General features: G+C 51.9%; 1 protein-coding gene across 1 annotated transcript; it reads left to right on the top strand.

Moving 5' to 3' along the window:
- Positions 1–619: 619 nt before the first annotated feature.
- Positions 620–10,945, top strand: LOC104469503 (muscleblind-like protein 1; the record flags this gene model as incomplete). The annotated part of the gene is made up of 3 exons (XM_010084029.1): positions 620–796; positions 5,043–5,243; positions 10,688–10,945. Coding segments are annotated over exons 1-3 (528 nt in total), but the record flags the coding sequence as incomplete, so codon positions are not given.
- Positions 10,946–11,539: the final 594 nt, after the last annotated feature.

The following is an 11,539-nucleotide window of genomic DNA, read 5'->3' as shown; positions in this document are numbered from 1 at the left end:
ATTTAAGAAACCTCTTTTTTTTCCAGGAAAGGATTCAATTCTCCTTTTTAGTTTTTTCTTTTTTTATTCTTATCATCCCTTTAGTGAAAGTATAGGCTCCATTGTTAGAATTTTAAAGAACAATTAGTGTGTAAAGCTTCCGTATTATTTTAATTTCTTGATGTGAATGGTTGTCAAATTGATAAATGTCCTTTCATCCGAATAAAATTAGTGCCTGAAACTTGTTGTTTACCACAGCTGAATTTAATGAAAAATTTAGAAACAAGGAAATTCTGAATTTCTTGCTCGGTTTTTACGTAATTGCAACAAAAATGCATCACATCTAAGAAGTTTTCGTCAAAGATGCTGTATTGCAGGTCTAGTGAAAACGCAGAGCTGGTGCTTTCACTGGGCAAGAACGCGGGCATGCTGTACTTCCAAAACAACTGATATTTGCTCACCTTCAGCTACTTTTAAAAGAAACAGTGTTTTTTAGAGTTGTGCTGCAGAAATACACAGCTCAGAAAGGCCAAGCAAGCAGCTGGTACCAGAACTGTCGAGTCGGTCTGGTCGGTATGGGATAACCTGGAGAGCAGCCGGGCGCTGTCCTCCTGGGTCTGTAACATGTGTCAATTCTCTTCTCCAGGGTCGATGTTCAAGGGAAAACTGCAAATACCTTCACCCACCGCCACACTTAAAAACACAGCTGGAGATCAATGGCCGCAATAACCTGATTCAGCAGAAGAACATGGCCATGCTGGCCCAGCAGATGCAGCTTGCCAACGCCATGATGCCTGGTGCCCCGTTGCAGCCCGTGGTACGTGCGCTTTTTGGCTTCCATCAGTGCGTTGTAGTTGCGGGACCTGTATTCGCTCTGTTGGATGAGTTCTTCCACTTTTGTTTCAAAAAACACGGTGACAGTTAATACTCCTCAAAATATAGCTCAATCCTTAGGAAGAACCAGCTCAGCAGAATGGAGACTCGTGCCAAATAGTTGTTTGGCCCCGCATTTTGTGGGTCTGTGGCATACCAGTAAATGTTTGGTAGCTTATGTGATTCAGTTAATGTAACTTATTCCCCCACAGAGCTTTATGCCTCGGCTGTTTCGAGTGTACGTGGTGGAGAAAAGCAGAAAATGTTGCGGAAGGATCATCACTGTAAATTGGCTTCAGTACCAGTTAGCACAGCATGAGAAGATACAACATTTTATTTTCTCTCGTTTGATTGACTTTTCTGTAAATAAATTGTCTGTGTCAGCTAGGCAAGGGGACGAGCTTGGGCAGCACCAGCGCAGGGACATGAGCGGCCTTGGCACCACAGTGCTTGGGGCTGGCGTTCAGATCAGAGACAGAGCGAGGGGTCTGTGCAGCTGGACAGCTCAAAAGCAGGCGGCACTTCACGTGCTTTAACTCCAGAGCAACCTCAAAATGATTTTTAAATTTCAGCAGCTCAAAACAGATGTGTGCACGTGCCACAGTTGTGTTTCTGTTTCCTGGTTTGAGTGCAGTGATACAGCCTTAGTGACAGGAAATTAATCTTTGGGACTATGAGAAAGCTTGAGGCAAAATGCAGCCAACAGCAAGAACCACCGCTTAAAATAATATTCCCTGTTAACCTGTTTGTCATTTCATGAATTGCAACCAAGTAGGGCTCTCTGGGGTTTATACAAAGCAGTGTGTAGGCACACACCAACATTTAGGTAAATCTGAAAAAAAAAAACGAATGCAGTCCTTTGGATTAGCATTCCTTTTTAATATAAAGAGAGGTTAGTGTGGGGTAACATGTAAATCAAATTTAAATTCTGCTTTATGCAACACTCGCACTGTCCCTAACGAGCAGGATTAAGTCAGTGTATTTTGCAGTGCAGCGTACACCTTCTGCCTGTGATTTCTGTGCCCATCGCTTGAGTTCAGACCTCACAGACTCTGTGTTTTCAGAATTCAGTCTAATTCAATGCGAGGATTCATAGCAAGGCCACTGGCTGGCCCAGCAGTAGTGTTCCCAAATGGGTGTCATCCTACTGATTTGGCCTTAAAATTACTTTATTTTTCAGCACAGTTGAAACAGACGTTATTTCAGGGTGTTCTAGTGAGTGATTTATATCATCCCATCTAGCGATGCTTTGGTCAGTTTGTTTTGTTTTACAAAAATCAATCTTACGCTTTAATAAAAGTAAGTGAACTAACTTAATGAGGGATGCTCATTTGGTAAGCAGAGCAGTAGGATCCTTTCACTCGTATTTCTGTTTGATTAATGTTTTAATTATCTTAGTTGCATGTCATGTCTGTGGACTTTTCCCATCTTTCCTTTTTAGCTCACTCTCTTATCTGTCCTTAGCTGGCACTTGAGAGAGGAGATTTCCAGTGGTCAGTGGGGATTGCGTGTCCTGCTGGCTGCAAGGACTGAGATCCTGAGGAAGAGCTCTGCCTGCGTGGATCAGTTCTGCCCTCCTGGCTTGGAAACCGGCTTAGGGGGAGCTGGGCTCAGCCCGACTCTGGCTTTGGTACCGGAGCATCAGTGGGTACTGGCGCATCAGTGGGTGATGCTGTGCTGCTTCACAATAGCAATGTCAGACCCTGGATTTGCCTTTTCCAGTGTGGAAGTGTGTGAGAAAAGCTAAAGAGAAGCAGGAGGATGCAGCAGTGAGACCAGCAGAGTGGAGATGGCGCCTGGAGGTGGCTGGAGATGCTGGGGCTGTTCCTCCCTCCTGGGGCTGTGGGCACGGGGATCCCAGAGGCTCTGCACGGCCTGAGCCGTGGGGCTGTTTGCCAGGCGTGCGTTTCTCCAGCACACCAGAGGCGATCCGGGCACGGGTCTGCAGCAGAGCGAGGTCCCAGAGCTTCCTACCTGTCTTTGTGCGGTCCCCAAGGCGCTGCAGAGGCTGTCAGCATTCCTCTCTGTGTATGTGCTCCTCTCCCGTGCTTTCCTGGGCACAGCAGGTGCTCAGTAGATGGCTGGTAAAGATGCGTTAAACAAGTCCAGCTCCTTCCCTGCGGGCCAGACAAAGCCCATCTGTCTGTCTGTCCGTCCATCTGTCCAGGGAGGAGCCGTGGCTCTGCTGTGCTGCAGAGGCTGGTTTCCAGAGGTGTCCCCCTGTCCCCTTCCCGGTGGATGGACCCTGTTAGTGAGCAGTGCCTCTGAAGGGCAGACCCACGGAGATGAGCCCTGCGGGAAGATCCACGCTGGTTGTGCACAGGCGTTCTTAGAGCAGAATTATTCGTCAGAGGAGGCGACGTTGGTTGTGGGGCATCTGGCAGCACGGAGCTGTGCCCAGGGCTGTGTCCTCCTTCACCTCTCTTCTCCCTGCTGGTCTGCAGGAGCTGCTTTTTCCTTTTTTCAGCTGGTTTGTGTGATGCTCAGCATAGCAGGGCTCACACTGCGAGGCCAGGAAGGAGTTGTAGGGTTTGGTAGTGGTGATAGAGAAATATTGCCCCTGCTTCTGGAGATGGGGAAGTGAAAGCTCGCTGGAACATGAGCGAGCAACAAGCGGCAGAGACGAGCCCAGCGGCTGGTCTGACTGTAGGATGGGTTTTTAACTCCTGCCCTGTGTGTGTACAGCACATTGCAAAATACCAGTGAGCTTCAGAGTAATGGGCAGTGGCTCTGAGAAAACATGCTGTTATTCTGCATGGTCTGAAGGCTGCAGGATATTTCTGTTAATGATCTCAGTAGATAATAAACGGGATAGTCTTTTATTTACTGTACTGGGAGTATATAGGGCTGAAATCAACTGTTGGTATCTCTGAAGTTACACACTAACAGGCTGGTTTGTAGGCATGTTTTTAATGTTCATTATTATGTAGCTGGTAACACAGTAATGAAGAGGGCAATTAAGTAATAGTGTGTTTAAGAGCAATATTTAGTTTCCTGTACAATTTGCCTGTTTGTTTTTCATTCATGTGGGTGAAGAACCAGAGGCACTAAAGAAGTCATTCCCACTTACACAACTTTCAGTCTTTTTTCCTCAGTAGTCTCTGGATGCGTTTTTATCCGGTGTGTCCAATGGACTCGTTCCGTGCTTCCAAGCAGCGCAGTCATTTCCTCAGTGGCACAAAACCACGTGGTGGTGTGTGCTGCCGGGCTTCAGCGGATAGGAAACAGAGAGGGACTTGCAGTAACTCTGTAGCTGGTTTTCGCTCTAAAATTTAGTTTGGAAGAAAAATCTAAATGCATTGAGTAACTGCTTCATTTAGATACTGGAGATAAAGACTCCAGGCTAGGTTGTGTTTGGCAGTCAGACTGGTAGCGCAGTCCTTTGCATCCAGCAGGGCAGAAGAGTTATTTAATCTTTACTGCAGTGCAACAGCTCCACGTTTGGTCTCACAGCATTATTTGGTCTTCTACATCTAATTATCTTCGCAACATGTGATAGCTACAAGGGCATCTGACACTCTTTAAAACAAGCAAACAAGCAAGAAGCCCCAGTACCTCCATCCTCTCTCTCTCTCTCTCTGGGTTAATGTTTTAGTCTAAATAAAGCAGATCCTTGGTGCAGTGCATTTCTTTCTGAATATCTGAATGGACAGCCTGTTTAATTCTGTAAAAATAAATTATTATGTCCGTCTGGCTTGTATTAAACCTCTGTGATTTCTGAACCAGTGCTGGCTGTCCCCAGGTCAGAAACCTATTTATCCCTGTCTGAAGTTGAGCGTGGTGTGATGCTGTGTTGGGGCTCTCCCGCAGATGCCCTGTTCCCCGAGAGCGGGTGTTTGTCCACGGCTTGGACTTTCTCCTGGGGCGTGAGGAGCGCTTGTTTGTGATGGCGTTGCTCAAGTGCGGATGAAAGGGTTTGCTCCAGGAGCTGCCACGTGCTGTAGCCGTGCTGGGGCAGCTGGAGCAGAACCAGCGGAGGCTGACTGGGGACGCTGCCCTCCCTCGGGGACTCACCCATGTGCGACGTTTGCACGGGTGTCCTTTGTGTTGCACAAACAGGACAAATGCTGCTTTTCCATTAGTAGTGGAAACCCACCGCCATCGTGCTCAAGATGATAGCAAACATTACAACCCTGACAGCACGGCAAGTACAGACATTTAAAGCGTCTTCTTCTTTTCTCTGATTGCAGCCGATGTTTTCCGTCGCACCGAGCTTAGCCACCAACGCGTCGGCCGCCTTTAACCCCTACCTGGGGCCCGTCTCACCAGGCCTGGTCCCAGCAGAGATCCTGCCCACTGCCCCCATGCTGGTGACGGGGAACCCCGGCGTCCCGGTGCCGGCCGCTGCCGCTGCTGCTGCCCAGAAGCTGATGAGGACAGACAGGCTGGAGGTACGAGCCGATATGTGTAACTTACTCTCACAAGTTGTATCATTTATTATGTCTCCTAGATATAAAACATGTTTCTTGTGAAGGAAAACAATGCGGGTTGCACTTCAGCTGATGATGCTGTATCTTGGTGATGGGTTAGGACAGGGAGTGACCGAGGGATCATGCAGTGAGTTAATGCTTGTGGTTCTGCTTCTGGCCCCCCGTTGCAGAAAGAAATGGAAATATTGAGCCCTAAAAGGAACGATTGCCGCAGCAGCAAGAGCCTCGGAACTGTGTAGTGTGTGCCTGGAAGGTGTTAGTGTGCAGGGTGAGCATGCAGGGGTACCGAGCACCGAGGGCTGGGGGCATGGCAGAGCATCAGCTACCTGGGTGGAAGATGGCTTTCAGCCTCCCTCTCACTCTCGCTCTGGACAGATGGTGCCAGCGCTCCCCCGCCGGCCTCCCGCGCCCAGCTTATCATCCTTGCTACAACCCTGACAAGTGTGAGTCCCCTCTAGCTGGTGCTTTCCCTTGCCCTGAATCTTTCTTATCTGAAAGGCCTGACAGTGTTTTCAGCACCTTATCGGTGCTGCGGCAGCGTGGGCGGTGAGCCAGCGATGTGCTGCCGGCTGCAGCACGCTTGGGGCTCGCCTGCGCGCACAGCCTGCGAGCAGAGCCTGCGAGTGACACAGCCTGTGAGTGACACAGCCTGCATGCACAGCCTGGTAGTAGAGCCTGCGAGTGACACAGCCTGTGAGCAGACCCTGCATGCACAGCCTGCCAGCAAGCACAGCCTGCAAGCACAGCCTGTGCACAGGCGCTCAGCAGCCCTGGCCAGGTCTGGTGGTTAAAAGGCAGCGATGGGAGAGGCTGAGCAGGCAGGGCGATGTGCTGTCACCCCGTTTGTAGGACACGCAGGGTGTTAGGGCGCACGCTCCCTGCGAGAGGCTGGCTCTCCCTGTAGCACAGCCGCCAGTGCTCTCCTGCCAGCTGCAGCTTTGATGGGTGCTGGAGAGAGCCGAGCCGTGCTGTGAGCCGTCCCTGCAGCCCCAGCCCTCCTGCCCCACTGCCCGGGGCTCAGCACTGCTGTCCCTGCAGCGCCTCAGAGATCCTGGTGCTGCACCATCTCCTCTGCGCAGGGACGGTGGGAAGGATTAGGGGTGCCGGGGGTGGATGGGCTGCTCTGCTCTTGGATATGGTCCCTGAGCTCGGGGAGCACAAGGGGAGGAGCGAGAAGGATCTCTGTTTTAAAATGCAGCCAGTTGTAATTGTAATGGTTTTATTTCTGCCCATGCATCTGCAGTAACAGGGGTTAATTCTCCTTACAAGAAAAAGGAATTCCTTTTTCTTAGTTGCATCTCTGACTGCCAGGCTGCGAGCTGGGAGGAGCGCGGAGGGTCAGCTGGCAGCGAGCGTTTCCCGCTGTTGCTGTCACTATTCTCAGAGCTCACGTCACCACAGGTTCCCCTTCTGCGGGATCGCATCATTTCCCTTTTTAGAGATGTTTTCTCCGAGGAAAGCATTCCCCAGCGCACGGTCAGGTTACAGGAGAGGGAGCCGCGCCGAGCTGTGGGCTGCCATACGGGTGCTGTTTGGGATCACCCAGAGATGGTTTTCCTCTGAGGACTCTTATTTTGTGATGGACACCTGCCAGAGGTGCATTAAAACCAAAGTGCAATTAGAGAAATTCATAAATAAATCACACTAGATTCAGAAATGAGTACCAGGAGGAGGATGCTGATGGCGGGGAGCCCTTTGGGTCGCAGCGCCAAGGTCGGCTGCTGTGTCTGTGCTTCCCCCCATGGAGGGGCCATGGTGCTGGGCAGTGGTGCTGGGGACACGGGGGCTCAAAAGCTTTCTGTTCGTAAGCAGGAGCAGGATGTACCTGACATCCCCGAGCAGCAGCTCTGCCCGTGGCCGGGGAAGCACGTACGTCTGTGGGATTTTGAGAGGGGCTGCGCGGGGGCCCCTCTGCGTGTGGTGCCTCCAGGGCAGAGCTGGTGCTGGCCAGCCGTCTGCGACCGCAGTGCGCGGGGAGCTCAGGAAACCCGAAACTTGGACGTGCAGGATTTGGTCCCCCAGCCGCTTGTGTTCTCTTTACATAGCTGTTCAGAGAAGCGATACGCTGCTGAGCCCGACTCCTCTGCACGAGAGGAAGCTGTGAGAGTGCTGCTCCCACCAAACACCCAGGGGCACAGTCTGCAGGAAAAACCATTGTTATCAATTAGGAAAAGCCAGCAAATACGTCTGAAATCAGTGCAATTTTAGAGAAGTCCAAGTGGTTTTGCTGAGAGCTTGTATGGAAAGGAAGATGATGGCCAGGTTGGAAACCCCTGACAGTGAGCGCTGAGGCTCGGAGGAGTGCCTCTGTTGTCCCCTCTCCTGGTGGAACGGCACCGTGCCGGGACTCCGCTGGGAGCAGACCTCGGTTCCCCCAGGGAACGCCGGCGGTGCGGGAGCGGCCAGGTGCCCCGGTCTCAGCCATGGCCAGGATGCGGTTGAGCAGGGCGCTCACTTCGCTGCCGTGTTCTGCAGCTGATGAAAGTCACAGCTCGTCAGCCGCCAGCAGCCTCCCCTGCTGTAATTGGCTTTATCTCAGCGGGCTCTGCTCGCGGGGGATGTCCTTGTCCTTGGAGGAGGGCTGTCCCAGCCCTGCCTTCCCCACAGGGCCTGCCCTTGGCTCTGCTCTAGCCCTTGCACCGTGTGGATCACTGTAAAGAAATACAGCTGCTTCTGCCCTTTAAACTGTTTAAGTTTTGCTTTTTATTTTGTCTGGGATCAGGAGCACATCCAGGTTGAGTCACTGACTCTCAGTTCCACACGGTGCTGCTGTTTTACAAAATTAGTGTCTGTTACGGGGAGGGGGTGTCTTTTCCTTCTTTTTTGCCTTCAGCAAATGGAGTTTACGTAGTGAAATTTGTAGGTGAGAAAATAATTCGCTAGTGCTTCCCAGTATATGGGTCACTTCATCTGGAGCATCCAAACTCAGTATCCAGATACCAAACAAGCACAGCATTTTTATGAACAGCCAAACATTTTAATGTACTTTATAGAGTACAGAAACGCAGAACTGATATGAAAGATTTTGCATGGTCTGGTTGTTACCTCTCAGAGAAGCCAGCGTGTGTCTACCTGCTCTTTAAGCGAGCCTCCTGCTGTCGGTGCTGTCATTTGTTATGGCCTGATTAGAGAGCTTTATAAGGCTTAGCTCGCTCTCCCTTGGAATGAACTGTCCTTGAGAAAAATAACCGCTATGATGTTAGCATCTAATCTTGGAACATGATTTGTTCTGCTTAGAATTTTAAATACTTATTTGCAAGAATGATGTCCTCTGGCGTTAATTAAGTTAGCACACGTGTTCTGGGGCACTGGATCAGACCGTCCCACAGCTACAAGCTCTCAGGACGTACACCTGGGGTTTTAAGGAGACAGCACAGATCTGTCAGGCAGTGCGCCCGGTCTCCTGAATTAATCCGAGTGTTGGTAAGAGAAAGTCAGTGACTGTTACTAGCAGCAGGATTTGGACCGTGTCGCCTGTTCAGATAGCGTGCAGATGTTGGCGTGTCCAGTGCATTCAGCCGCTCCCGTAAGGAGTCTGAATTTCAGGGTGGAAATTTCATGGGCTGAGGCTTTTCCTGCAGCTTTCCTCGCACTCCTCTCCTGCCAGAAATGTCTTGAACAGAAATGTGGCTCTTGCAGTGAACTAGAAGGGAAGCGGGAAGGACAGGGAAGTGAGAGAGAAAGGAATTGCCTAACTGTTTTATTTAAAATGCAAGTGTTTCCGTTTGAATGCCATCATTTTCTATTAGAAGCATTCAAGAGTCGAGAATGACCACAACCAAGCTGCTTGAAGAGGTGCCACCTCCTTCCCCAGTCCCTCCCAGTGCCGTGCGGGCTGGCAGAGTGGTCGGTGTCTCTGCCTGGGGACTGGAGCAGGGCAGGGATCTGGCTGCAGAGGCACCTGGAAGGCAAGTGGTTATTTTGCAGCTGAGGAGTTTCCCCATCTATTTCATGTGTGCAGAAACAGTTCTGCAGTCACGGAGCACGAGCAGTGGGGCTGTGGGGTGAACGAGAGCAAGGAGGTGCCTGAACCCGCTCTTTGGGCTCTGCTGCGAATGTACATCCAGAGCATGGAAAAAGGCTATAAATGGGGTCACGCTGGAGTGACCCTGGCCAAACGGATGTTTCCTGCAAGCGGGTTCACAAATGGTGTTCTCTTGTCCTTCGGGGGTGTCGTTAGATGATGGGAAGCTGGTACTTGAAGCAGCACAGGAGTTAAAAAGCAGCTAGAGCGCTAGCATGGATGGAAACCAAATAACAACCAAATTTGGTTCCTTACAGGGATCAGAGCCAAGGTCCTGGAGGAAATACTGATGATCCAAGCTCATGGGCACCCACCTTTAAAAGGAAATTCCATCTACTAAAGTGGTTTTATTTTTATACGAGCTTGGTTGCTTTTGTCCCTTTCTGTTTCCTCTAGCCTTTGGAAAACTAAAATGACAAATGCATTTTTGTTTGTGGTTTGTGGAGAGCTGACCACGAGAAGAACACAGGCTGTTATTTTAAATACAGGCTTTGCAAGGTGTGTGAAGAGGGAGCCGATGTTTGTTGCACTGGGATAGGGTTTGTGCCTGCCCTGCTGGTGCTGGCTGGAGGTCCGGGGGGTCGTGGAGCCAGGCTGGAGCCCGTGCACCGGCAGCACGGATGCTGCGGGGGGGTGCTCTCCAGCCAAGCAGGTTTCTTCCTGCGGTTTCTGGTTTGTTCAGCTTGCTTTGGCTGCTGTCGTGCAGCAGTGTGACAGCAGGACTGGTGACCACAGCCTCCGCTCTTTCCCAGCGCAGCCCACCTCCCACTGGTCCTTGTGGTGATCGTGGGCAGCCCGGGAGAGGCTGTGTGTTTTGGATTGCCCTCTCGTGGCAGGCGCCTGGATCGTGGGGACAGTGCGGTGCCACACATCCCGACGGGCGCGGCGTGCTGCCCAGCACTGCACGAAGTGCCCGTCGGTGGGACTGCTCGGGGTGGCCGTGCAGTCATCCTCCCGGCACCGCGGCCGGTCCCCTTCATTAACGCATCGAGTGTCACGAGCTCGGGCACCGCCAGGTCACAGCAGAGTGCGACCGTGGTGCTTGGGGTGATCTCTGGGAGCTAGCCACAGCAAGTGTCTTCAGAAAACAGAAAAAACCCTGTGGGTGGCTAGGCAGGAGCCAAAAGAAAACCTGCTGTGCGCTTGGCTCATGGTGCTGGTGGGTTTTGATGCTCTTTGCCATCAGACGTGGCTACGGAGAAGCGAGGTCCCTGCTGCCAGGAGCTCACCCCGCCGTCCTGCTGCTGCCCTGCTCCTCCTGGGGCCGGGTGCCCACCCTCGCGGCACCCTCACAGATTTCCAGAAATCCCACCTCCGCTCCAAGCTGTGCCCACAACGTCCGTCACCCGAATTAAGCGATTTTCTTTTCCTGATGTCACAGGTATGTCGAGAGTACCAGCGTGGCAACTGCAACCGGGGAGAGAACGACTGCCGGTTTGCTCACCCCGCCGACAGCGCCATGATCGACACCAACGACAACACGGTCACCGTCTGCATGGATTACATCAAAGGGAGATGCTCACGGGAAAAGTGCAAATATTTTCACCCTCCTGCACACCTGCAAGCCAAGATCAAGGCCGCCCAGTACCAGGTTAACCAGGCTGCAGCTGCCCAGGCAGCAGCGACCGCAGCTGCCATGGTGAGTGCGGAGGATGCCCCTGGAGCGAAGTGTGTTGCCGATAACCGGCTGGAGGGGGGTGCGTGTGCTCGGGGACCCCAGGCACGACATGGTGCAATGAGCTTTCTCAGCATGTGGTGCCGGATCTGCTCTGAAGTAGTTTCAGACCGTTAAGACGTTTCACTAATTCTGCCTGCTGGTGTACGGAGTATCTATATGTACATATACGTGTGCATCCGTGTGTGTGTGTGTGCATACATGTATATAGAGTTTATCGTATGTTTGTGTGTGGGTAGATGTGTATCTATCTAGTTACTCAGATAGATAAACCCATATTTCAGTTCCCGTAAGTCCATGTTTGTAGACACTGAGTTTGAAGTCGGTCTGACTGTTAGTGCTGTCCATAACCACCTCCTGCCCCCCGGGGGCTGGGGCAGCTCTCGCAGGGCTCGAGAGCAAACCTCGTGGTGGTGGCAGCCAGCCCTGGACCCCTCAGGGGCTGGTTCCCCACCGAGGAGAGGCCAGCGCCCGAGGAGGGCTGTGGCGGCACGTTGTCCCGGCCGTGCCGAGCACTGTGCGGGTGTGGGCAGAGCAGCACGGCGGGCCGGAGGAGCG

This window comes from Pterocles gutturalis, unplaced genomic scaffold (genome assembly GCF_000699245.1).
Source record: "Pterocles gutturalis isolate BGI_N339 unplaced genomic scaffold, ASM69924v1 scaffold23200, whole genome shotgun sequence".
Classification (NCBI taxonomy): domain Eukaryota; kingdom Metazoa; phylum Chordata; class Aves; order Pterocliformes; family Pteroclidae; genus Pterocles; species Pterocles gutturalis.
The sequence above is the reverse complement of the archived record's forward strand: the minus strand, read 5'-3'. Positions and strand labels throughout refer to the sequence as shown.